The following is a 25,980-nucleotide window of genomic DNA, read 5'->3' as shown; positions in this document are numbered from 1 at the left end:
TGCCCAGCTTGCTGGGCACTGGGTTTGGCAAACTCAGGCCGTGCCGGAGTGAGCTACCTGGAAGCGGGGTGCAGTGAAGCTTCTCTGGGGAGGTGCAGCCTTCGTGAGAGACCCTCAGATTCCCCACTGCGAGTCAGGCTAAACTGGGAGGGGGAAAGGCAGAGGCCGTGTCTGTCCTCAGCCAACAAGATGGATCTGGGGGTGCAGATTCCAACTTGGAGGGGGAACAGATATCAGTGGGGCTCAGATCCCCAGGGAGCAAGATCCCTAACCAGCCTGGACCCAGGGCGGTGGTAAGTGTGTTCCCTTCTGCTCAGATGGCCACTCGGATGAGTCTGTGACCCCACCCGTGACCAGTGGTCAGTTACTACTTCGGGCATTAATCACAAACAGAACTGAACCACTGGACCCACTGGACCCCCCACCTCTCACTTCTGGGCCACAGGCTGCTTGGGATTCAGGGAAATAAAAACACCTACCTTCCTCCTGTGGCCATGGAAAGAATGGGCATTTTAGGGGAGGCCACGAAGACAGCCTTCCAGAAATTAAAGTCAGAAAAAAAGGAGAAGGGCAGCAGGCTTAGGCCCCTCCAGTCCTGGGCAGAAGGCTTGCTGGTGGCCTCAGCGCCTACACTGCAGGGCCAGAGACCCCAGAGGGAGGGGCTGACAGTGGCACAGGGCCTTGGTGGGGCAGGGGGTGGGGAGCTGCTTTCTCAGGATGGGGGCCTGAACAGAGGGAGGGAGTAGGCTAGAGTTTCTTCTTGGCACCCCCTTTCCAGCTCTCCCTCCAGCAAAACCCTGCAGGGGCTGACGGAGAGACGCCAACACCTGCAGAAGAGTTCTCAAGAGCCCCTGCCTTCTGCTGGGATCTGAATGGAGCTAGTGGGCAGTTAGGTCCCAGGGGGAAAGGGCCTACAGGACCAGGCCGAACAAGCCCCAAGAGATGCTTTTGAAAGGAGGGAAGGGGAAGGCCAACGCCAAGGCCTGCAGACCACCCTTGATACTGCCTTTTGTGTTCTCACTCAAAACTTCACAGAGCCTGCAAATATTCCAGGGAAAATACGAAAGACAAAGGTTCCTTGTAAGTTACCTCCACCAGTACCCTTCCACCTTCTAAACAGTGTCTGGTTACTGAGATGCGACCTTAGATTGACGGGTGGGAGAAACGTAAAGTAACCAGAAGGACTGAGAGGGGGTGACGGCGGCTGGGAAAAAAGTGCAGGTCCCTGCTGGTTTCCTGGTGGAAGGGACCTGGAGATTTCGAAGCGGTTTGCTATGGGGTATGTACTGTAAAGCCCCTCCATCAAATCTTCAGTAAAGACTACATTGCCCCCTGGAGCATCTCTGTGAGTGGCTCCGAAGAGTAGGTGAGACAAACACAGAAATGGCGCAGGAGCAGAGGAGCACAGGATGGGGACAGCCGACAGCTTAGTCACGCCTCCAATAGCTCCATACTACCATTTGCACTAAATCAAACACCATCGCATTTCAGGCTTTTTACAGACACGCTGCAGGCACCGACAGGTTAAGAACCACCACTGGAACCGCATGCCACTATTAGCAGGCCAGGGAGAACCACACTTCAGGACTGGATGCCCCAGCCGAAGAGTGGGAGCAACTTCAGCTGGCAGAAATAGAAGTTCGAAAAGAAACTCCACATCAACTCAAGCTGACCCCAGAGTCCCACTCTCCACACAGTCCTGTGGCCACTACACACTGGTTAGCAAGAACAGAAAGCTTGGCCCAGGGTGGAAAGGCACCTCTGGGCCCCAGCCCCTCACACGGAGGCCACCACAGGATGTGCTGGCCCAAGGCAGACTCTCCCAGGAAGGACATGCAGATGACACATTTGCTTCCAGAAGTGTAAAGCACAATCACTCTGGGCCTCATGCCTCCCATGGAAGGCCCTAGCGGGTTCCAATGGGTTCCAGGGCAGTGTGCCCCCATCATGCACAGGGCCACGAGCACCTGACAGGCCAAAGGTGTCAGGCCAGTGGCTGGGGCCTCAGGCCTGCCACCATCGGGGAGACCATACTCAGAGACACCTAGCCCTGCACAAGCCACTTCTCATACCCAGGGCTTTGCTTCCTTGCAGCAGCTGTGGTGCTTTGAGCAATTTGTGGAACTGATACCTCAACGTGGGTCTGGAGAGTTGAGTCCAAGGGTCAGTCAGCCCCGCCCAGCACGGCCCTCTGCGTGCCTGCTTCCCAGTGCCTACCCTTCAGACTCACAGGGGACAGGCCCTGAGATGAGTGGGCAGGCCAGGCAGCCTGCCCGGTGCCTCACAGGGAGAGATGCCCTCATTCTCAACAGCCCAGCAAAGGCCAAAGCAGCCCTGCCCGCTGCCCAGGGACAGAGCCGGGAGAGCCCAGAGTCCTCGTTCGTGCAGCCCGGGCCCAGGGGATAGAGACTCAGCTCCAGGCACCCACCTCACTGACCCGGGATGCACGCCCCAAGCCAGCATCTGCCGGAGCCCTTCAGGGGTTGGGAATTTCCAAATGCATTAACTTGAGACGTTCCTTCCATGAGTCGTTTGACCTAGGGGCTGCCCTGGGAGGGAGGGGATTAGAACGGGCAAGGCCACAGAGCCTGAGTCCAGGCACTTACCTTGACCTTCGCAAAGCTTCTTCATCAGGGTCTTGCACTGTGGGTAGAAGTTGCAGGTCAGGAGGAATCACAGGGAACATCAGAAAGAAAAGCTACTAGAGCCCGGTGGGCACGGAGTCCCCACCCATGATGGGACAGTTATTGCTCCCTACCTGTGATCTCTGGAAAGAAAAGGCTGTGTGCTGGGCACAGGGCAGGGGGAGAAAGGGGGCATGAGAGGAAGAGGCGCAGGTGGGAGGGAGTAGCCAGAGGTGTGGCCTGCAAAGCCCTCTCATCCCAATCCGGAAAGCACCACAGCCAGTCCGCCGCCCACCGCTGGAGTCCAGGAGCCGAGCAGCAGGCTGACGTCACTGTGCCTGCCCCAGGGACCCAGAAGGGGCGCAGCAGACTGCTAACTATCTATCGAGGCCAGCTCATCTTCAAGGGTGGGGGGCTCGACTCCCCGGCTTCCGTGGGACTGTGGAGTAGGGCCCAGGACCCTCGCTGGCCCTTCATCGTCGCCCCTTCCTGCCACCCCACAGCCCTCCCTTACTATATTCTGTCCCCGTCATCTGGGCCAGGATGCGGAAGGAGCGAGACTGCAGGCTGGAGGAGCGGCGGGCCCAGTCGTCAGCCTCGTCTTCCGGCTTGTTCTGGTTCTTAATCACAGCCTGATACACGGGAGAGGTGCTGTCTACGGTGAGGTCTTTGACAGGAAGGCTCCTGCAATGCAGAGAGAGACCATGGGCAAGGGTGGGGCTGGAACCCTGCCCCCGACCTCTGCGCCTCCCCCTGGCGCACCCCCCCATGCATGTGGGTAACCCCTACTTGTCTAGATCCACCACGCCCTTCTGAGAGCCTGCAATAACGGCTTGACCTGGGTCCTCAGTGCTCAGGGTGGTCACAGCGAGACAGTGAATTCCGCTCACGGAGGGTCAGGAAGCTCAGACCCTCCTGCCAGTACCCCCCACCCTCCAGGCTAACTCTAGACACAGGCTTGAAGACACCTGCCCCCAGGAGCTGTATCTCCTTTAAGGAAAGAAGAGGCAGAAGAGGTCTTCTGGAAGTAATTTCAACCTCCCTGAGCAGGTCCTGAGTTTGGGGCTGGGTGAGGACAGGCCATTTGGGGGACTCAGAGGCTTCCTCACGGTCAGTCCCTTGGCCTCCTCAAAGCTTGAGATCCAAACAGGGAGCCACCAATGTCATGACTGCCCTGGAGGAGGACTGTGGGCTCCCACTCTGCAAAGACAGGGAAGCTCGGTGAGGAGGCAGTTGGAGAAACAAGGCAATCAGGTCCCTAAAAGCCTGGCATCACCCACGGATAGCGCAGCTTCTCGCCCGAGGTGGGGGAGACCTGGTAGCGCAGTTTCTTGCCTGAGGGGGACCTGGTGACCTTCCCTTAGACTCCCAAGGTCTGGCACATGGTAGGTGCTCAAAATGTAGTTGAATGAACAAATCCTAGATCAGAATTAGAAGGGACCCCAGAGCCCCTTGAGTCCAGGGTCTCTCAGCCCAGATCAGACTTCAGGGCAAGATACATTAAAAGCTTTATGGATGACCACTTATCCCAACCAGGGAGGGCTGGGTAATCTAGGCTGCCCAGCCGGCCCTCTCAGCAGTCAGGGTGGGCTCAGGAGAAGCTCACAGCAATAACAGCATGTCTCCCCAGCCTGTGGACCGGTGGCCCAGCCATCTCCTCTTACACATGCCAAAACTGAGGTCCAGAGAGACTAGCCGACCAGCTCCAGGTTACGTCATGTAGGGGCCCCACTGAGTTAGAACCCAGGTTTCCCAGCTCCCAGCTCAGTGTCCTTTCCATCAGACCCTCTGCAGTGACAGGGCTCAGGAAGGCTACTTCTGCCCACTAGGGACTTGCACACCCCAGATGTTCCACATCTGGAGACATGGCCCAGTGCAGACACTCCCCCTGTCCAGCATCGCCCTGCCTGCTGCTATGACTGCCTCTACCTGCCCTTGCTCCTTCGAGGGCTGGCTAGCTGGAGAGGGGACCTCCCCAGTGCCCCTGTCTTCTACCCTCTCTGCAAGGAGCTGGACAGAAGAATTGGCCTAGTCTCCTAGGATTGGTCCCCTAAGTCAACTCAGGGTGGGCTATGAGAGCAGAGGTGGAGAAAGGTGATGGAAGGTGACTGACCAAGGTTGGGTGGAGCTACCCCTACTTCTCTCAAGGCTTCGCCCTGGCCTGGAAAGCTACAGGTCTGTCAGGCTGTGGTTGGGATCAGATAGGGAAGACCAGGGAGTGGAGGAGAAGCTGGGATCTCGCTGGAGAGGTCATTTCTGGCATAGGGAGGAGTCTTAAGGGGTCCTGAAACAGATGGAAGGCACTGGCTGCCATTTCCCTGGAACATGCCCTTGAGGTGCTCCCTGTTCCTTCCACATCTCCAAGGGCTCAAGAAAGTGAACCCCAGGAGTGAATCCCTTGGGAGTCACATTGTCGGCTTCCCTTCCCACAATGCTGTGCAAAGACCAGGGACTTGGTGCTGCCGTAACAGACACTGGGAACCAGACGAAGGAACTGCTGTGCCTTTTGAGAATCTGGGGCTCAGGAAGAATATATACAGAGAGGGGATAGGACAGGCCCTCCAGTTCTGGGAGCCTGGGTCCGAGGCCACTCTCTGGAGCCACTCCAGCATGAACTTCTTGCCAACAAAAACACTCCATGGTCCCCGCAACATCAAGGTCACCGGTGGGCATTTACTCCACTGTACACTGGCCCCAAGTCTGACTCATCTTTTGCCTCTTATGGGTGGTCCTGGCAGGCGCTGGGTCCTCCAGATCCATCTTCCATGAGGATTTGGGGAATGGCCTCCAACAGACCCCCTTAGCAACCTCTCCCTGAATAATGGCCCCATGTGGATTCTGACATTAAGATCTACGCTGTCCCAGTGTAGACAAGAAAGGCTGGGGAGAGCCCCCGCAAAGCACAGCAAGGAGAACACGGGATACACCCCCAGCCAGTGTGGTATCATTACTCTGATTTCTATGTCCATAGTGACGTTATTTGGGGGAAAACCCCAAAAGACAAGCACTTGCCTGTAGAGGTCGCGGCGCATGTCATTTACCTGTGAGGTGGGTGTGAGGAGGAACGTGGACAGAACCACTGTCCTCAGGCACATCCCACCAAACCCACACACCATCCCGCAACCAGACAGACGGATGACGGAACAGATACTGTGGGGTCTACTTACGCCAGCGGTGACGCCCTGCCAAGCAGAGGAAAACCCAGCAGTGAGTGCATGTCCATCATGGGAGGGCGGGGGGAGGCGCATACACAAGGGAGCAGGGTTAGGATCAGAAATGAGTTATGGGGGAGTGGGGTGGATAAAGGAGGAAGAGAGAGAGAGACAAAAAGAAAACTGTCAGTGAGGAAGGAATCATGGAAATTAACAGCAGAAATGGAACACCTCATGGCAGACAAGGGCAGCTTTTACCCACTGGCACCACGACAGCATCAACCCAGCAGGGCTGAGTTAGAAGGAAAAGGAAGAATGTTGCTTCCCAGGCACGCAAGGGAGGGGAAAAGGAGGGGAGGGGAGGGGAAAGGAAGGAGAAGCCTAGATTAGATCAACAGTGTATCATGTTAAAAAAATATATCATGGGCGACCTAGAGGTAAAACCAAATGATTTGTAGTCTTTTCCCAAGGTGCAGAAAACATAAAGTTAGTGAACAGCAGCTCTTCCATTATCTTCCATCGTGCTTCCCTTTGGCCAATGCTACCACTTTTAAGAGCACACCAAGGACACACGTGGCAAACAAATGTTAACAGGAAATCCCCGTTAACTCTTTGGCTTAATCGGGCAGCCCTGTCTTCCTGGGTACACATGAGCAACAGTTGTGTTTTTAAACTTGCATGGTCATATTTTCTGCTTTGAACGATGGGATTAAGTAAGTCAACCCTGCCCAGAGAATTCCGCAAAGAATTGCAGACCTGAGCCTGGCGGGTTTGACTCACGGCTCCAGGGCAAGCAACCATCCACCCCCTGGTGGCCCGAAGGAAGTACTGCGTGCCTGAGAGGGCCAGGCTCCTTTTGACCAGGAGCGCCAGTAAGTCCACACCACGTCCCATCCTTTGGCCTCTTGAACCTGCACTTTATAACCTGCACACTCGTCATGGCCACGAGGGTTGGGCTCTACAAAGGCCAAACGCTATAGGAGTTCTCCGGGACTTTTGAGTGCCTCTATCCTTCTTACAACATCTGTTTTTCCTAGTTTTGGAAAAAAGGACAACCATCATTTTAAGATTTCTTGCCTTCAATTGCTGGAGATCCTGACTCAGGGATAAGATGTTACCACAGAGATAATCGGTTCTGAAAGTCAATACTAACAGTATTTCCAAGTAGAATACAGTAAGGGACTCTCTCTCTCTCTCTCTCTCTCTCTCTCTCTGTGTGTGTGTGTGTGTGTGTGTGTGTGTGAAAGGAAGAGACACACAGAAACAGAAAAAGAGACAGAGAGATAGAGACAGAAAGAGAGACATACACAGAAGGAAAGAAATACAGAGAAGAAACAGAGACTAAGAGAAACAGAGACAGAAAGAAATTCTGAAAGAAGCAGAGAGGTCCACATTAATGTTTGTACTATTACCCGTTTCATCCACAAATGATTTTCAGCCAACTCTTTCCCTACTCAGCCCTCAAGCTCTTCAACCATTGCTAACAAGCAAAGTCAGGAACCAAGGATGTCCAAAGTCCCACCGCCCTGAGGCTGGGCTTCCCTGGGGCCAACAGGAGGAGGCGAGTGCTGGGTGCCCCCCGGCTCTGTGGCGGGGCTGACTGTCAACAGCACTGTGGATGGCTGGTCCGGAGGCCCCTTCCCAAACAAGAAACCCACTCATGAACCTGAATTGCCCTCATCATTGGAAGAACACAGCAACTTCCCCCCAAAGAATGGCTTAGTTGTGAGAAGCTGAGGTATCCAGAATGTGACCCTGGTTAACAGGATTCCAGAAGTCTCTTTCTAAACCAGCCCCCTCATGGAGCCTGGGAAAATGCAGAGGCTGTGAAAAGCACATGCTGCATTTCTCCACCCTTCTCCTAAAGCTGACCATGAGATTGACTCTGAAGAGAGAACACCACGTTCTGGGAGGCCTGGGCGAAGGCTGGCTCTCCTGCAAGGGCTGTACCCTGGGAGGATCAAGACGATGGAGGACAGCTGGTCCCGATGCCCAAAGTCTCCGATGGCGCCCAGTGGCCCGGTGCCCTCCTCGGTGATGACGAGGCAGAGGCATCGAGCGCCAGTGGAGGAGGGGAGGCGCTTACCCACTGAAGTCACTGCCCTGGGCCTGGGCCTGCCCGGCGATGGCGTCCATGATGGCGTCCTGGGAGTACATGCTGATGGGCGTGTTGTACTGCGCGTGGATGATGGTGGCCTTGCCGCCCAGCCCCTTCACCTCGATGGGCTTGTGGGTCGACAGGGCCGAGTCCTTCAGGGCGCTGGGGTTGAAGCGTTCCTGGTAGTCGGCGCTGGGGGAGGGGAGCACGGAGCAGGGGAGCGAGGGAGGGGGGTGGAAGGAGAGAAGGGGCAACAGGTGGTGTTACACGGCTCAAGGTGAGGGCTGGTGGTGTAGGGTGTGGAGAGAGACCTCCCTAAGCCTGATCCCAGGAAGGCTACCCAAGTCCCCCCGACCGACGTGGGCGGGCTGGGTCTGGTAGGGAAAATCCTCTCACCCTCCCCAGAGCTCTTTGCGGAAGGTTCTTCTTGCCCGTCTCCGCTTTCCCAGATCCCTGGAGGCCCCGGCTCAGCCTGAGCTACCGCCCAGGGTCAGCAGGGGGCGCCAGGCATTGAAAGCTCTCTCACCACACCCGCAGGGAAGCAGAAACGGAAGGGGGTGCGGAGTGGCGGTTGGGATTAGGAGACAGGAGCTGGGCCACGCGTGAGAGGCAGCGGCAGCCCAAGCGGAGTCCAGAACGTCCAAAGGCAAAAAGCAGCCCCACTGGGCACCCGCGGGGATTCTGAGCTTGGTTCCTCCACGAAGGGACTCATCCTGGGTGGCCCGGGGCTCTGCTCCGCCAGCCTCTTCAGTGCATGTGCTTCTTCCTCGGAGCAGGGCTTAGGTGCTCAGGCGGCCCCGCCCCCATGTCCAACTTGCTGGGTGGCCCACCAGCTTCTACCCATGGAGGCTTTTCCCTTCAACAGTCAAGCGTGCTCCCCAGGCAAAGACAAGGTCAGGTACAGCCCTTCCGAGTGGTCCGGCCGGGCTAGAAATGTCTTCAGGCTCTCCCGGAACCGGCGTCAGCACGCGCTCCACCCACCGCCCACCGGAGCCAGCCTGCGGTCTAAGCAGCTGCAACAGCTAATCGGGAACACAATGGTCCGGGGCATCTGCCGGAGCCCCAGCGCCCCTCCCCACTGCCTGCACTCCATACTCGCAGCTCCACACACATGCAGGCTCACTCAGGGACACAAATGCACCCCCTTTCACGCATGCACATACACGTACACATGCCGCCGACACAGACGCACGCTGCCCAGTCCCCCAGACACGCGGTCGCATGCTGGGATATGCAGGCAAGCACACACACGTGCTTTCCTTTGATACTAACTTGGCTGGAGAGTTGGCTACCACCTGGGGGTGGGGGAGAGAAAAAGCAAAGAAAACAGGGCTATCAGAGTGAGGGTCCTGCCAGAGGGTTTGAGCGTAGGGACCTAGGGATGGTCCTCAGACTGGCCATAGTGGAGGCAGAGGCAGCCCAGACTGGCACTGGGTGAGGAGAGTGCGGAGTGAGGAGGGGGAAGCGCTCAGAGTCCCGATCACAGCCGCTCAGTTTGGATCAGAGATGCCAGCTGCAGCGTAGGTCCACAGTACCTGAAGCTCTGCCAGGGAGAAAGGGTTTTTTTGTCCATCTTCGTAGGTGCTCATTTACCATGTACATGAATCTCCTACATACACCTTGTCTGTAGACCCCGGCGAGGAAGCTGGAGATGGAGACCGGACTAGCGATGGCTGCTCCAGGAACACCTAAGGCCCCAGGTGCCTCCTGGCCGGACAGTAGCTCTGGACTTACCCTTGTTTAATGGGGGACAGCTCCAGGAGTTCTGTTCCCTGAGCAGGAGTTGCAGTGGTGCTGGGGTTTGTGTGCAGTGGGGTTTCACACAGCCCCGGGAGCATGCTCTCTTTCCCAGAGGAGGGTCAGGCAGCCCTGGACACTCCTCCCAGGGCACAGTAATAAGGGGTCTGTGCAGTTCCCAGTAACTGCCCTTAAAGGCCCTGTGGATGGGCAGTGAGGCAGGATGGAGGAGTGAGGAGGCTTGGGAGAAGTGCAGGTCCTGTATTGCAGGAAAACCGCCGGACAAGGCAGCCCAGCTTGGACACTACAAGAGGGACCCCACCCTCACTCTTATCTGAGAGCCAGCCTCCTGGAGTATCACCTCCTTGAGGGAGGCATTGCCTGCATTATCTTTCTTTAAATGCAAATTCCTTGCAGTGGCAGACCCTTGTCAGAAACCTGAGGGGAGAAGAGTGCAGAAAGTGGTGTCCCTTTCCCCACACCCTGCCACTTTCCCATATCTGACCACTCTGGGCTCTGGCTGGGAGAGCCTGGGCCTCAGCTGGCCTGGCCCTGGTCACCCCTTGGCCATGACCCTGGGGATCCAGACCAAAGCCAGGGAGACCCCCCCCCATCCCCACCCCCACCAGTCCCAGGCGGCCCAACTCTGTCTCAGGGCTGATAAAATTCCCTCTGTCCTCCCAGGCTCAAAATAGCTGTAAGTGGAGCTATGTTAGGAAAGGGCCATCACAGATCTCCAATTCCTTCTCCATTTTTGGCCAGTGCTGACAACTGCAGGATCAGCTCTTGCCCTGACCAGCCCAGTGCCCCCTGTAGAGGGCAGTGCTGGCCTCAGGGGCTGCCTATGCCCTTCCCTGCCTAGGTAGCCAGCTCCTTCTTTGGCATTGATTCCTGCCCCCTGCTTAGCTTCTGCCTGAGGACCGGGAGGCTGAGGTGCCTGCAACAGACAGAGCTCAGAGAGGGGCAGCCAGGTCTTGGGGAGAATGAGACAAAGATGTAAAAACGCCCCGGGGGCCCTCGCACCAACTGGCCTGAGGGACCCTGCCCTTCAGTACCAGCCCCAGAGAGGACAAGGATCAGGGGGCTGCAGGCCCAGCTGTTCTTTCGCCCCCTCTGCTCCTCTCCACTCCTCCCAAGGGCATACGAGCTGCCAAGGGATCACCTTGAAGCTACCCAGAGAGAGAGAGTATGGGAAGGAGCTTCCTTTTGCAGCCAGACAGGACAGTGTTCAAATCCTGACCCTACCTCTTCCTAGAGCTGTGACTCTGGACAAGTTACCCACCTGTCTTAGCCTCAGTCCCCTCATTCATAATACCGAGAGGGTGGTGCCCTCCACAGACTGAACAGGATCCTGAGTGTAAAGCCCTCAGCATGGGTTAAGTGTGTGATGAACAGACATGGGGAGTAGCATTTGCCAACCCTGTCTCCTGTGAGGTGGTGGCCTCAGCCCTCGGCTAGCCCAGGTCAGAGGCTCTGCCCTTCCTGCTGGGACCACAGCATCAGCCTTCACTTTGAATGAAGCACGCACCATATTCCCTCCCTAGCCCATCTTCCCTTTGAAGAAACTGTTGGATGCTGCTGCTCTGAGTGTCAAGTAATAATCTAACACTTGTCAGGTTCCGAGCAGCCCTTGTGCCAATGGGAGGGCTTGTCGGGAGTCGGGAGAAACAGGGGTGGGACAGACAGGTAGGTCCCTGGCTCCATGCAGGGAGAAGTCAGACTGACCTGAGTGCCAGTCCTATCTACCACCTGTTAACTGTGTGACCTTGGGCAAATTCCTTGCTCTCTCTGAGTTTCTATTTCCCAGCTATAAAATGAGGGAACGATGCCCCCCTCTGAAGTTGCTGAGAGAGTTGTGTTAGATAAAGCATATGGAATGTTAACCAGCCCCCAGCCTCGACTGAGGCCTCTGTGAGGGAAGACCTTACCATCACTGCAGGTGGGCCCCATGGAAGTCCAGGTCCACCAGAGCATGACCTCCCTGCTGGGGGCCAGGCCCAAAGAGAACCAGGAAGAGCTATCGGCTCACCCAAGGCAGGAGAAAGAGTCCATTTCTACTCTGTCTTTCCCCGAGCTTTCTGGCAGAAGCCCCTTGCTGGAAAAAGCCTGGGGGTAGAAAGCTTTGCCATCTTGGGCCAGGGAAGCCAGGGTCCAAGTGTTCACACCGTAGAGCGCCCAGCTTCACTCGGGATCCCAGAAAGAGCTATGAGATCTGGGGGAGCTGGGGATCCCCAGGGGAACAGTGAACGGGCAGAGCACAGATACCATGTGCGGCCAGGTCAAAGGAAGGGTGTGGGCTTGGATCACACCGACCTGGACTGCAATGCTGACTCATCTGTGTACCTGTTGTGTGAGTCCAGGCGGTGATGGCAGGTAGCACGTAGTGAATGTGCCAGAACAGAGCTCAGCACTACGCACGTGTTATCTCCTTCAATCCTCCCCATGATCCTGAGATACGGACAGTCTCATGGAAGAGCCCTGAACCCCTAGCCACTGGGCCATATGCCTTGACTCAGCCTGCTTTGCCTCCAGCCCAGAGACGATTATACCAATTGCATGGGGCTATGGAAGAAGTTACAATGAGATAACAAACCTTCAGGACTTGGAAGCTAATATGTGCTCTGCTGGGAGCCTCCCTCCCCTCAGCCCCTCCACAATGCCCACCCTGGCTCTGGCTCTAGTTCTTTTAACTCCTGTGCTCCAAGAGTACCATTAACGAGACCTCGGGGAGCAGGGGGTGGCCTGCTGTTCTCCTGCAGGGCCCCTTTCTCCTCAGGGTCCTGCTCCCTTGCTTCCCCACCCTAGCCAGGGTCAGTCCTGCCAACCCACTCCCCTCACCCTATTGCCCAGTCTCTCTGTACCCAGCTCAGGTGCTCCCTCCTCCAGGCAGCCTTCCCAGACCACTGCCAGACCTAGAGAACTTGCTCTCCCACCTCTCAGGACTCCCAAAGGGGTGGCAACAAGCCTGTCCCTTTGCCCCAGAGTTCCTGGAGTCATTAGGCTTTGTCCTGTCTTGGTGGGTGACCTGATGTGAAAATTTTGGGAGTCAGAGTCTCTTGTATTCAGGCCCAGCTTGGCCACTTAGTAGCTGGACAGCTGGACTTCGACTTAACCTTCTCTGAGCCTCAGTTTCCCTCTCTGCAAAATCCGACACATCGCCCCAGGTTGTGTAAAGCAATGATGGGCCCGGCTCATGGCAAATGTCAATAGGATAATTGATGTCACTGCTCCTAGCCCGCACTGCCTCATGGGCTTGGGGCTGGCCAGAATGAGGCTAGTTCCTCGCTCTGACTACCTGACCAGGCCTCTACGAGCACTGAGGACCCAGATGGCCCCTGACCACCAGTGGAGAGCTGTGAGCCCATTACCTACCCTCCTAGGAGTCCAGCACCTGAGGCCTTCCCTCGGAGGCTCATCTGATACATCTGAGCCATCTCCCTCAGGGTCTCTGCCGAGTACAGGCCAACGGGGTTGTTATACTGCCTTGGCTGGCTCGAACCCCGCGGGGCTTTCGGGCTTAGAGAGTCGAGGGTCCCCTCCAGGTTGACCTTGGCCCCCGGGCTGCCCCATGGAGGGCCAGCATCAGAGGCCTCCGTGTGTGAGGAGAAGACGGAGGTCTGAGAGAAGGAGGAGCTAAGGGTCTGCCCGAACTCCAGGTTGCCTGGGGTGCCCGGGATGGCCCTCGCCTTGGGGTTGGGGCTGGGTGCTGCCAGGCTGCTGTTCGTGTCCAGAGCAGGGTCCTGGCCCGGGGCAGCACCATGCAGGGGAGAGAGAAGAGAGCAGTTAGAGGCCACGCCCATCCCAGCGCTTCCGCGTGAACCTGAAACAGAGGGGTTAGTGCGAGCGCCTAGCAGCCCACCACCCTGGAGCCTGCAGCCCACTGCACCGAGGTCAGGGTAGGGGGATAGAAAGGACACCTGGAAGAGAAGGGTTTTGTCAAAAAGAGCGGGGTAAAGCTCCTGGCCCTGAAGCTGTCATCCACCTGGACAAAATGCAAAGCCCCACACAGAAAGCTAGGCCAAGCCAGCCTGCCGGCAGGGCTGGAAAAAAGGGGGTGTGGTCTCAGGGAATTGTGGGGAGAGCCCTCCATGCTACACCTGTTCCCCCTACCCCTGAATGGGGGCACCTGGTGAGCACAGCCCTGCCTTCTGCTCTGCTGACCCCACTCTGCAATGTCCCACATGGCCGGTGAGAGGGGGCCTTCTGGGCTGGTGGTGAACAGGCAGAGTAGAGGTGCAGAGGGGAAACTGAGGAAGGAGGGGGGCTGACATTTGCTTCCCTCAGTCTGCCTCTGCAGCTTCTCCCCAACAGCCCTCTGCCCATTTCCTCAATCTGTCACCCACCCCAGACCCCCTGTCATCTTCTTCTTGTCCCCTCTCCCCACCCTGCCCATCACCCACTCTGCCCCACTGGACAGGCAGGGTCAGTATGAGGTCCTGCAAGGAGGGGTGGAGAGTGGCGGGAGTGTGTAGTCCTGTAGGAGCGGTGGGGTAGGCCTCCCATGCTCTGGGTCCCTCAGGGTTGAGCTGCTTAGAGGGAGCTGGGAAGGGGCCTGGTACCTGCTGGCTGCACCAGCACTTCTGAGTGTGGTATAGGAGCGTGCAACTGGGAGGAGAAAGGGAAACGGGAGGGAGAGAGCCTGTGACACAGGAGAAACCCTGAGGGCCAGCACGCCCCCCCGTGCCTGGGAGCTCCTCCTGGGGTGACCAGCTCAAACTGGGGCCTCGGCTTTCATGCCACGGTCACCCCCCTCCCCAGTGCCCTCAGGAGGATGAGGGTCAGAGCCTTCTGGACACTTGTCCCTACTTGGCTGGGAGAATGGTCCCTTTCCTGAAAACACCGCTGCCTAAGTGGATTTCCTGTCAGCCTGCCCATGAGGCCCAGGGTGTTGGCTAAGCACCCAGGCGGGCACCCCTACATGCAGCATTTTATGGGGCTTGAACGCTTCTCCCCAGGGGGTCTGCGCCACCTCCCCGGCATCAGCCGAGGCAGGGCAGGGCTGGGGCTGGGCTGATCCCCCCACCTTGCCAGAGTCAGGCCAGCCGAGGGTCTGGCAGGCAGACCAGGGGCTGCACTCCGGGAACCACGGCCCAGAGTGGAGCCTGCCACCCACAGTCAGCACCTACCTTTTGGTGGGGGATCACAGGCAGAGGGGACTGGATCGGGGGCGCTGTCGTGGAGATGAGAATGGGACGCTTTGACCTGGAAAAACCAGAAATGAAGACAGTTGCCATTGGGTCCAGGAGCTCCTGCCTGAGAAGGACTGGAGAGGGGAGAGCATCCGGAACCCAGGGAGCCAGGGCAGAGGACCTGGGTGTCCCCTGGGCCTGACCAGCATGGAGAAGTCACGGCTCTGGGGTACTTTGCAGCCACGGGCCTCTGCTAGGTCTCAGGGAGGCTGCCTGTGCACAGAGGAAGCAGGGAAGACCCTGGCTTCCAGGCCCGGCTGCCCACATACCAGCAGCACCGTTATCCACCCTCTCTGAGGCTCATCTGTAACATGAGGCACAGACATGGCAGGTGCTTGATGACTTGGGCCTGTCCTTCTTCTGGTCCAGAGGCTGTCCTCACTTCCCTGTGCGGTCCGGTAGCACAAGGCTGGGTCCATGCTGGACAGCTCCTCTCCCAGGCCCTTGGTGCCCACACCCAACCTCTGCCCCCTGCTCTGGAGAGCTCCCACCTACTTCTGCAGTGTGAGACTCAGGTTGTAGCTGGCAGACTTGATCTTGTTCTGGGCCTCCAGGTGGGTCATGGTATCTGTGTTGACGCCGTCAATGGCCACCACAAGGTCACCCGGGCTGAGCTGGGACTGGGCGGCCTTGCTGCCCGGTGTGATCTGAGAGGGTAGCAGATGGGAGGTGAACATAAGAAGGGTGACCTGAGGATGGGCCTGTCCTCAGGGAAGAATCACCAGGGATCATCCAGTCGAGGCTTGCCATTTTGTCTTTCATTCACTATGACCACCAAGCCTGCTTCCTTTTCCTGGCACAGAGCTACCACATTTCCTGGTGCTTTGTATCCGAGCGCAGCCATGAGATTAGCTCTGAAATCAATGCACACCACTTCCAGGCCTGCCCCTAGCAACCATCTTGCCATCCTGCACTCTCTCTGCTTGTCAGCTGACTGGATGCAGAGGACCCAGAGGAGGACAGCCAAGCCACTGTCTGTGAGGGACCTGGATCATGGAGTCACTGCTTGGAGGGGAGATGACTAAGGAGCACTGAATTGGATGTTGCATGAACGAGAAATAAACCTCCACTGTGCTAAGAGAACTGGGGGTTGTTTGTTACACCAATTAGCCTACTATAACACCTGCACCTTGAAAACCCATGGCACACTTTCCAGGCTCCAGAAGAATTCAGCAGCCGCTAAGACGCAGTACTGCCGTAGAGATGCTGCCAGGCCAGTAGGCCGGCCAAACGTACCCTCACAAAAGCATCCTAGTGTAAGTGTGTCGTACTCTACTGTGGCAGGTGTGCAGAGAGGGCTGGCAGGGCTGTCGGGCCTGCTTGCGGGAGCAAGGTCAGCTGGGACATGGAGCTCAGTGCTTTGTGGTTGGCTTCATATTTCCCGAAGGGGAGGTACAGATGTGGAGGCCAGTTCCCAAATCTTGCACTCTAGTGACATTACAGAATGCTAGCGTCTGGGGGCCCTACCCCCAGTGTGATCACATAGAATGCCATGGATATGCCACCCCACCAACCCCCCATGCAATGTCTGGAAGACCACACTCCCAGTGACATGCACAATGCCAAATTCTGCATGTCCAGCCCCCAGTAATAGCACCCTGAATGCCATGGTGGCCTCCTATGCAGTGACATCCCATGAAATGCAAAATTCTGGAAGGCCTAGTGACATCATCTAAAATAGCTTGCGGGCCGGCCCCTAGTGACATTACATGGAGCGTGGTGAAGCTTCATCCCTAAAGGCGTCTCATGGGATGCCGTGGAGACTTTGGCTGCACCCACTCCTGACATCACACAGAATGATTTTATAACCTGACCCCCACGACATAATGTGGAAGCACGCTGTGACATCACACGGGGTGCCGGGCCGGGCTTGCCTCCAGTGACATCATAGGAAAGAGGAGCCCCTGGGAGTCACCCCCCACCGAGCTGTGCCTAGAGGGTGTCCCTTGGCTTTTCCTCCCCAACATGCCCACCAGCCAGTCCTCCTGGCTTCTCTGGGCACATCCCAGTCACCTTCCTGGCTATACCCCAAGGACAAGGCTGGCTCCTAATGCTGGCAGAAGCCATTTTCTGGCCCAGGCTTGGGGACCATCCTAGAAGGAGCCCAAAGAGGTCCTTGGGACAGTCCCATACCCTGGGTGCCAGGCCTCGGTGGGCCTCTGGCCAGATTCTGGGCTCTCAGACATGGATGGAAACTTCCTGCCAGGCCCCTCGGAGGGAACTCTCATCGTAACCAGAGCCCTGCAGTCACCAGCCTCCAGCCCATTCCCAGACAGGCTCTACAGGGTGGGCCAGGAACCATGTGTGTTAACCCAGTGATTAGAGCAAGACCAGGAGAACTCTTGCCAGTTGCCGTTGACCCGCCATTTCAGACCCAGGAACTGTGGTACCTTCTTAAACACTGGCCACCTTGCGCCCTGAGCAGCCTCCCCACCGCCCCTGGAATCTGCTGGGATGAGGCCAGGACAATAGAGAAACAAATGCCTTGATTGTCAGGAAGCCACAGTGTCCGGTTTGCCAAGCCCCGCCTACTCTCCAGGCTCCCGTAGGGGCATCTTGGAAGCGCTCGGGCCATCTCAAAACACACGTCGCCCTTATCCCCAAATCAATGGCCGTACAGAGCCTCTACTAGTGACAGGAGTGTGTTGTTTCCTTTGATTTAAGCGGTTAAGCAAAGGGTAAAAAACGACAACAAAGAAAAGCAAAACACTTTCTAGGCTGAGAGGGGACTCCTGAGGGCAAACTGAGTTGCCCAGCCAGGCCTGTCCTGCAAGAAAATCACCTTTCCCTACACCTTCTAGCTTCATGTTCAGGCCTCTGCTCTTCCGGGTATTTTATTGTAGACACCTTCAAACACAGTAAGGCAGAACTAATTCTACGGGGAGCACCCGAATACCCACCACCGAGGTTCTACTGCAGCATTTCACTCAACTTGCTGGTCAAGTGTCCATCCCTCTCTCCATCCATCAATCCATATTATGTTTGAAGCATTTCAGAGAAAGTAGCAGACGCCAGTATGCTCCCATTCAGGGTGAATTACGCAATGCCTCTGCTGTCTTAGTGGACTGCCCACAGGGTTTCCCCACAGCAGGACACCCCCATGCCAGGGCTTCCCGACCCAGGGCTCCCCCAGATGCTTCTAAGCATCCACAGAGAAGGGGGCCATCAGCCTGCAGCAGGGACCTCCCAAGCAGGACAGCCACAGACCCCAGACAGAGGGGAGGGCCTAATGCCTGCAGAGGTGACCAGAGCTGTGTCCAGGAGATCATGGGTTAAGTGTGAACAAGGACACCAGAATGACATCCAAGAGAGGCTGGGGCCAGATCAGCTAGGGCAAACCACGGGGCCATCTGGAATGCCCTCCCTCCCAGGCTGCCTTGAGGACTTATTTCTCCCTCAGGCATGGGTTAGCTAACATCATACCTTCCCACAGGGCTCCCACCTTCCCCTTGCCTGGCCCTGGCTGGCTCCCCTTCACCCTCAGGTATAGACTGAGATGATCCTTTTCCCAGGGAAGAGCCCAGGCTCCCCCAGGCTTGGTCAACAGCCAAACCCCCTGAGGAATTTGCCACCAAGCTGGCTCCAGCCTGCCCCTGGCGCCTCTCCTTGCACCTGTGTGTGCTCGTCAGGGCTCAGCTGGCCTGACCTTTGGCTGCCCTGAGCAGGGTTCAAGACCCCTCGGGCTGGTGGGGTGGAGGATGCTATAATCCTCTTGTAGAGAGGCGCTCTGCTAGTTCTGCCCAGGTCTCCCTAGAGAAGGAGGCAGGGACTCTAAGGAAGCTGCCCCTCAGCTCTGGCCAAGGGCCGTCAGATCCCTCCTCGCTCTGCAGGAGCAGCCTGCGTGGCAGAAGGGTGTGGCCACCCTTGAACACTTGCCCAGAGCCCAGGGCTTGTGAAGCGTGCAGTCCAGGTGTGAGGTACCCATGTACCTCTTGTCTGACTCCCTAGCCCCCTCCCTCTGCTTTCCTTGTCCCAGAAAAGACCCAAAGCTCCTAAATCCTTGGAGGATTTCTTTTTCTTTTCTTTAAAGTCTTTCTAGCCCCTCTGTAGCATTTGAAAAATTCTTTGTAATGATTGTTTCATTCCCACTTCACTTTTCACCTTTTCTAGTCACCAGCCACCTCTCCACAGGGAGCCCAGCCATGGGCGGAGCTCCAGGACCGAGGTCCTGTCTCGGAAGCCCCTAAGGCAGGCTCTAGGTGTTTGGGGGCCAAGATGGCCACTTAGCCCACCCTCCTTGCTGGGCCATGGTTTAGGGCACCCCAGAGGGGGCACAGGGATAGCCGGTGCCAGGGAGCAGCTGTGGCCCCCGTGACCGTCGGGTGCCTTGGGGGGAAGCAGTAGAGCAAAGACCACGGACTGTAGTCTGAGCCAGACCTGAGGTTGCAGTGCCAGCCTCCATGACCTCTGCGTAAAGACAGCCATGATGCCTTTCTCCCGGGATTGTGGAGAGGATTTCATCATTAAATAGGGCATTATACAAAGACAGTGCAGAGCTGAGACAATTTCAGGGAAGCTCCCAACCGAGGAGGTGCAAGTGCTGTACCTGACCCCTTCCCCTGGGAGGTGCCAGGGGTTGGAGTCTGGGAGGCTGCAGCCCCTGCCTCCAGAGGACACAAGATCGGGGGCTGGCAGAGAGTGGTGTGCGAAGGGCCAGCCCTGACCGATCAGTCCTGAGCCAGCGTCCTGTCCCTAGAGGGGCCTGAGCATCAGCTGGAGGGGAGAGAAGTTCTGTCCAGGGTCCCAGGGAAGCAAGGCACCGGCTGGGGCTCAGGCACACCCATGCCCTTGGCTCCCATTTCCCTCGCTCCCTGGCAGCAGAGGGGGCCACTGGGCTCCGCAGAAGGTCCCAGCCATCACTCCTAGTGCTTAAAGGCAGACAGGTCCCTGACTTGCTTTCCCTCTAGACCTGCCAGTGTAGGTGCGGCAAGGGATGGGAGCCAAGGGCAGGCAGTGAGTGGGTGCTGTGGACTGTGTAGCTTCCCGCATCTCCTCCTGACCTTCCCAGGCTGACATCCCGGGGGATTTCCAGGGAGCCCTAAGTGCATTTTACATTGTGTGATTAAATTACTGTCGTGCCATGCTCTGTTCCCTTCCCATCTGGCCTCCCCTGGGGCCTTGCTCCATCCCTTGCCCTCTCACTGGAGGCTTCTGTCTTCCCATGGCCCCTCTCTCCAACCCCACCCTGGCTGATAAGAAAGCCAGAGTCTTATCTTTGCTCAAAAAGCCTCTCCTTACACAGAGGACTTTTAGGGCGGTGAAAATACTCTCTGTGATACTATAATGGTGGATACATGTCATAATACATTGGTTCAAAACCATAGAACGTACACACCAAGCATGAACGCTAACGTAAGCTATGGGCTCTGGGTAGTAATGGTGTGCCAGTGTAGTTTCATCAGTTATAACAAATGTACACTCTGGAGGGGGACGTTGGTGATGCGGGAGGCTGTGCACGCATGGGGGCAGAGGGGTTATGAGAAATCCCTTTATCTTCCTCTCAATGTTGCGGTGAACCTAAAACTGCTCTCAAAAAGTTGTCTTGGAAAAAAAAGCCTTAGCTGCTCCAGCTGGCTCCTGCCATGTTTCTCTCCCTTTCTTCACCACCAGGCATTTCCAAGAAGTGACCAGCAGGTCTGGCCTCTACAGTCTCCCATCCCTCTCACATCAGCCATCTGACTTTGGCCCCCACCACTCCACACATACCAATGACTTCCCTGTGCCAAAGCCAGGGGTCACTGGCCCCCTCTCTAGCTGACCACACCCTTCCCTGGCCTTCTGAGTCTCTTTCTTCTCCTCTTGTCCCCCAGTTCTAGGTCCTGGATGGCAAAGTCTGCTTCATGCTACTTAGAATGGTTCCTGGGAAGAGGTGGATCCTGGCTTCAAAGGGGTGGGGAAGCTGTGTTTGGGAATGGAAGGGCCCTGGGTGGGGGCCTTTCAATCATGGCTAGCCCCTGGACAAGAGGGAGATTCAGGGAACTGGGGAGATATCTCCCAGGCAGGACAGCTGCCCCAGCAGGCCCAGCAGACATCACCCAGGAAGCCCTGCCCTCTTCGCACTTGCTGCCGTCTCACAACGTCTTCAGCCCGAGGAGCCCCCGGGGGCCTGCCAGTGAAGTTGCTCTTGTCCTATGTCCCGGCCCAGGACCCCAGAAGGCCCTCTCCCCAGGACCCAGCCAGCCTCATGCCCACTCACTTCAGGGACCTCCCGGGGTCAGGAACAGCTCTGTGCACCAGGGAGAAGAAGCATGCTGGGAGAGGGCCTGGCCTGGGAACCTCTAAGGATGTATTCCCCAGCGGTGGGCCACTGTCTGGTTATCTTCCCCATTCGTTCATTCGGGAGCCAGCCCTGCAGCAGCCCTCCAGAGGCTTGCCTGACCTTCAGCATGGCTATAAACACTTGCTGTCAGCACTGCTAGGCGCTGCCCAAGAAACAGCACCACGGCCTCAAAATTCCAGGAATCACCAGTGCAGCTGCCCCAGAAAAATCTCAGCCTGTCCTCCTTCCCCTCTCGGGGACCCTCTGTCCTCTGTGTCGCCACCACAGCCAGGAGAGTCTGACAAATACTGGAACCGAGAACAGCAAAGGAGCAGAGGTGAGCCTGCTGGGCCTGTGGGTAAGGCCATAAGGAGTGGAGGCCTTGGAGCAGAAAGGCAGGACCCCCCTGGGCCCAGGCTCAGTTCCACCACTCCCCCATCCTCACAAGCAGCCCATGTGGAAAAATAGGTGTATTTTCATAAGTGCACATTAGAAAGAACTCTCACGTGTATTTTTACCGACGTACCATCCCCATTTTACAGATGAGAAAACTGAGGCTGAGCAGGTGAACTGACTTTTCTAAGTTGACACAGCTGTGAGTACCAGAGCCAAACAAAAGCATACGTCGCTGCCATAAAATCAAGGGCTGCAACTCGTGCGCCAAGAGGCAAGGCCCCAGACCGTGGCCCTGGCCTCAGGCCTAGCTGCCCCGCCAGGGGTGGGGGCTGGACCTTTGGAACTGTTCCCTCTTGGCTGCTCCCACCCCTTGCCCACTTCCTGGAGGACTGGCTGGGATTGGGGGAGGGTGGGGGTGGGAGGGCAGCTCGTGTTGCAGGCCCAGCCACACCTGTCCAAGATAAATAAAGGCATTTCCCCTCCACCCTCCGAGTCTCCCTCCTGAGCCCGTTTCTCTGTGGGTCCTCAGGCTGAGACCCATCGAAGGGAGGACTTGAGGGGCTGTTACTGCTCCAAGGTTGATTCTGTGGGGCTGGTGGGCAGGGTGGGGTGGGTACAGGAGCTACCACCCAGGCTGCACGTGGCCAGCCTTCTTACAGGAGGAGCTGCAGCACACAGGGGACGGCCCCACGCAGTGCTTTTCTACTAGCCCCTAGCCAGAGGGTGAGGAAGCAGGCATGGGGTTACCAAGGTCACAGGAGCGCATGAGCAAGTTGGAGCCTCAGTTTGCCCGGCTCTGAAGTGAGATGCCAATCCCAGACCTGCCTGCCTGCCCGCCTGCCTCAGGGTTACAGTGTGCGTGCCCAGGGGTAACGAGCCGGCCCCGCCCTTGCGAGTCCCCCCACCACAATACGTCACTACTGCCCTGTCGCAAAGACTCAGGCCAGGACATCTACTGCCCCTCTGTGGGAAGCAGGTCAGGGCTGCAGTGGAAATAGGATTCTTCCAGAGAGCTCTGGCCTTGCATCCCCTTAGGGGAGAAGTTCCTGGTGCAGAAGGACCTGGAGCGCCCCAGCAGGAAATACCACAGCCCTGTTGGGAGGGCAGGGCTAGTGCCCCGAGGCCTGCCTGGCCAGCAACGCTGAGCCTGGGACGCCGGAGCCCAGGGTATCAGCAGCACACCAGAGGACTTATCAAGAAGCTCCAAGCCCTGGGAAGGCCCCAGCACCCAGTCCAGCTGGTTCCATGGCCTCAGTGATTTGGGGGCACGCCTCTGAAGGGAATTGAGAGACCCATCCCCTGATGCCCTGCCTGAGCTGCGGGTTCTATTTTTAAAAGTCCCCCCTAGTCATTGGCTCTAGTACATCCCAATACACCCCCTGCCTACAGTGAGGACATTCTTCCTGCTGTCTGTCTAGCTTAAGGCCTCTGTGCTGCAATTTAAGCCCTGGGCTGGCTGGGGCCAGGTGGCGCATAGACCCCGGATGAGGTCATCGGCTATCCTGGGTGCCACTGAGCCAGGAGGCTAATTTCCACCAGGTGGAGGCCTTGAGGATAGTGGGGCTGGGGGAGATCTAGGCTCAGTCCCAGGCGTGGGAAGCTGGTGGACCCATGAGAGTGACGGTGGAGGGTCCTGCCTTGTACAGGGAGGAGACCTGTAACCAGGGGTGTGGGGAGCTGTGCAGGGTCCTGGGGGCAGAGGGGGTGTGTCTGCTGGGGCTCAAATGCCCCTGTGTCACCATATCATCAGACTGAATGTGTAAGTCTATGGGTGCCCTTCTAATATGGGACCCTGGGGTTTCCAGGGCAGTGGGTCTGGAGACTCAGGTTGGAATAAGCCAGACCTCCCTCAGGATGGCGGCCAAGGCCTTCTTCCTGGACTAGAGCCAGGCCAGCACCCCAGAGGAGTTGTGAGGCTGTTGTGAGGCTATTGCTGTCGTGAGGCTCCCATAACACCCCTGAGTGGAGCTTTCCATCTTAGTGTCCCCCCAAGTGTCCACATTTGGTTGCATAGCCAGGACTGTGCCTCCAGTGGGGACATTGGCTCCCTGCCCCCTCTGCCAAGCACCTTTCAGGCCTTCCCTGGCTGCCTACCTCAGTGCCTCCCCACCACCCTCCCCATCCCACCCTCAGGCCCAAGACAAGTCTCCATGCCCTGGAAAAGAAACTGTCTCCCTGTCTCCAGGTGAGCAGTGACCCAGACACCCCTGCCCATCCATCACCCTCCAGTGACAGCCTGGGGCCTCAGCCTGCCCCCTTGTGCCCACACCAGCACTGCTGGGGCTCAGTCTCAGCATACCCCACCAGGCAGGGGTTGTGATTGCCCTGGCACATTTCACAGTCCACCCTGAGCCTTGAGGCCTTCAGCGCCCCTCTGCTGGACTTCCCTTTACTTGATAAGTGTTGCCTGAGCACCTACTATGTCCTAGGTACTGGTCTAGGTGCCAGGGACACAGCACTGTTTAAAACAAAGTCCCTTCTCACAGACCGCTTCCTCTCAAGCAGATCTAGCTTCTTGCTTCTCTGTACTTCAGTGTCTCCAGCTGGGCAATAGAGTTACTCAGACAATCTCCAAAGATCTGTGACCTTCCCATCAGGCAGTGCCATTCCCTGATCACAGACACTGCAGAACACACAGGCCATTTCCCCAGGTGAGCATGGCGAACCAGACTTGAGACAGGCAGGCAGAGCAGCTGTAGGTGAATGGCTAGGGGGCCTCCAGCAAGCGAGGAAGGCCCAGCTCCACGAAGCCAGCCAGTGTGAGGTCCCACAGCAGCCCCAGGAAGGCGGGGGTAGAAGGTGACTGTTATCTCAGGTCTGGGATGGAGTGGATGCAGGAGACCGCTTACCAGCCCAGCCCAGCTCCGAGCCCTGACAGCAGGGCAGCCGAGGTCAGCAGTCTGTACATCTAACCATCTGCCCGCCTGTCACCTGACCTCTCCATGCTAGGAGTGCTCTTTCCCCAAAGCAGCTGCCCACTTCCAGGCTTGGGGGGTACCCTGAGCCCACCCTCCCGGAGAAAGGCTTAGGAAGGCCCTGTACTTTCTGTCCACCTGCCTGCCTGGCCTGCAAACTTGGCATTTCTTTCTCTGCTCAAAACACCAGCCGCTTGCCCATGTTTCACACTCATAATAGGCCAGCCAACGAGGGTGGGCAACAGCTGTGGCCAAGACCAGGGGCCTGTGGCCGGCAGTATCCAGTTGGGTCCAGTCCCACCCCCAGACCAGGAAAGTGTGCTCTGCTTTCCAAGAGCCTCAGGGAGGACAGACAGATGGAGGGATGGACGCACACACCCTCCTTTGAGCATGCCCCGCCCCTGTGGGTTCTAGGCTGTGGGCCGTGCACACTCACCCGGGATATGGTGAGTGGCATGTTGAAGTCCTTGCCCCCCTGCAGACGGAAGCCCCAGGGCCCAGGCCCGGTCAGGGTCACGCTGTAAGACATGCTGGCGCTGACAGCGGCGGCCTCTGCGGATGAAGGGCGAAGAGTAGAGTGAGAGGACCCTCACGCACCCTGCCTCCCCAGCCCGTACCTCGGCCCCTGCCCCCGACCCCCCGGCCTTGCCTGCTCCGTCCCTTTCTGCCTGGCCGGGCTGTGTGCAGCTCCTGAGAGGCTCCTAAGAATAGCTGGGAACGAATGCCATCGACACTGATATCTGCCCTCTGCTGCTCCCATAAATGGACTGTAACCCTACACTGTGCCCGCCCGCCCTCGGCCTCCCAGCGGGTCCACTGTGACTCACAAGGCTAATATAGCCCCTGGGGAGGGGTGTCCGGCACCCAGCACCCCCCAGGGGGCAGGAGAGGGGCCTGGCCAGGGTAGTGATTATGCTCTGCCCCCCTGCTCTCCTCTCCTTGCTCCCTCCACCCTCTGGAGAGCCCAGACTGCCCAGCTGCCCTCTCTGCCTGGCTGTACCCACCCCCTTGCCCAGAAAACCGTGGCTGAGCTCCCTTGGCCAGGGGCTTTGTGACTTGGGTCTTTGCTGCCCTGTGTTCTCTGGTGAGGACCCTGAAGTTGCCTCTTATCCTCATGGTGGCCCAAGATAAGGGACAACTTCAGGGCCCAGAGTTGTCCAACCATAAAAACAACCATCATAATAGCAGCAGCTCTGGGCATGGCCAAGCTCAGCTCTGGACCCTCCACGCCATTATCTCCTCAGATCCTGAGAGGCTGCCACTTGTCCCGCTCAGAGAGGTTAAGTAACTTCCCCAAGGTCACACAGGTAGTAGACCCAAGCCATACTGGAGTCTGAGCTCATTCCTATGGGGACTCGTGCCAGATAACGGGCTGCCGGTGGTGGCAGGCACCTCCTGATACCCAAAGCTGGCAGTGGGGGCCCCCTGCTTGCACCCTCAGTGCAGGGTCTGAAAGCAGGTCTGGGGCAGGCCCCCACCCTCCAGACCCTCTGGGGCCCAGCAGTTATTCCTGGCTCTCCTGTCTCATTTGTGCTCTGAAAACTTGAGAGCAGCATGGAAAGCTCCAGCTGCCAGTGTTGCATGCCAGGCCCCCGTGCCCTTTGCACCGG

At 57.5% G+C, this 25,980-nt stretch overlaps 1 protein-coding gene across 9 annotated transcripts in view; it reads right to left on the bottom strand.

Annotated features, from left to right (window-relative positions):
* The window catches only part of LDB3 (LIM domain binding 3), a 60,484-nt gene that overhangs the window by 33,640 nt on the left and 864 nt on the right, over positions 1-25,980 (bottom strand). For 2 of the 9 annotated variants that reach the window (XM_032608308.1, XM_032608311.1), the window contains exons 1-7: positions 24,807-24,899; positions 15,296-15,447; positions 14,738-14,813; positions 9,147-9,169; positions 7,863-8,066; positions 3,139-3,308; positions 2,607-2,643 (exon numbers count right to left, since the gene is read on the bottom strand). In XM_032608308.1, the coding sequence (XP_032464199.1) occupies positions 2,607-2,643; positions 3,139-3,308; positions 7,863-8,066; positions 9,147-9,169; positions 14,738-14,813; positions 15,296-15,447; positions 24,807-24,899 (755 nt within the window). Of the gene's footprint in view, positions 1-2,606; positions 2,644-3,138; positions 3,309-7,862; positions 8,067-9,146; positions 9,170-12,983; positions 13,352-14,737; positions 14,814-15,295; positions 15,448-24,806; positions 24,923-25,019; positions 25,164-25,980 lie in introns of those variants that run through there. The other 7 variants (XM_032608307.1, XM_032608310.1, XM_032608312.1 and 4 more) reach the window with 6 other exon arrangements.

Source organism: Phocoena sinus, chromosome 16 (assembly GCF_008692025.1).
Source record: "Phocoena sinus isolate mPhoSin1 chromosome 16, mPhoSin1.pri, whole genome shotgun sequence".
NCBI lineage: Eukaryota > Metazoa > Chordata > Mammalia > Artiodactyla > Phocoenidae > Phocoena > Phocoena sinus.
This window is presented reverse-complemented; position numbering and strand designations above follow the sequence as displayed.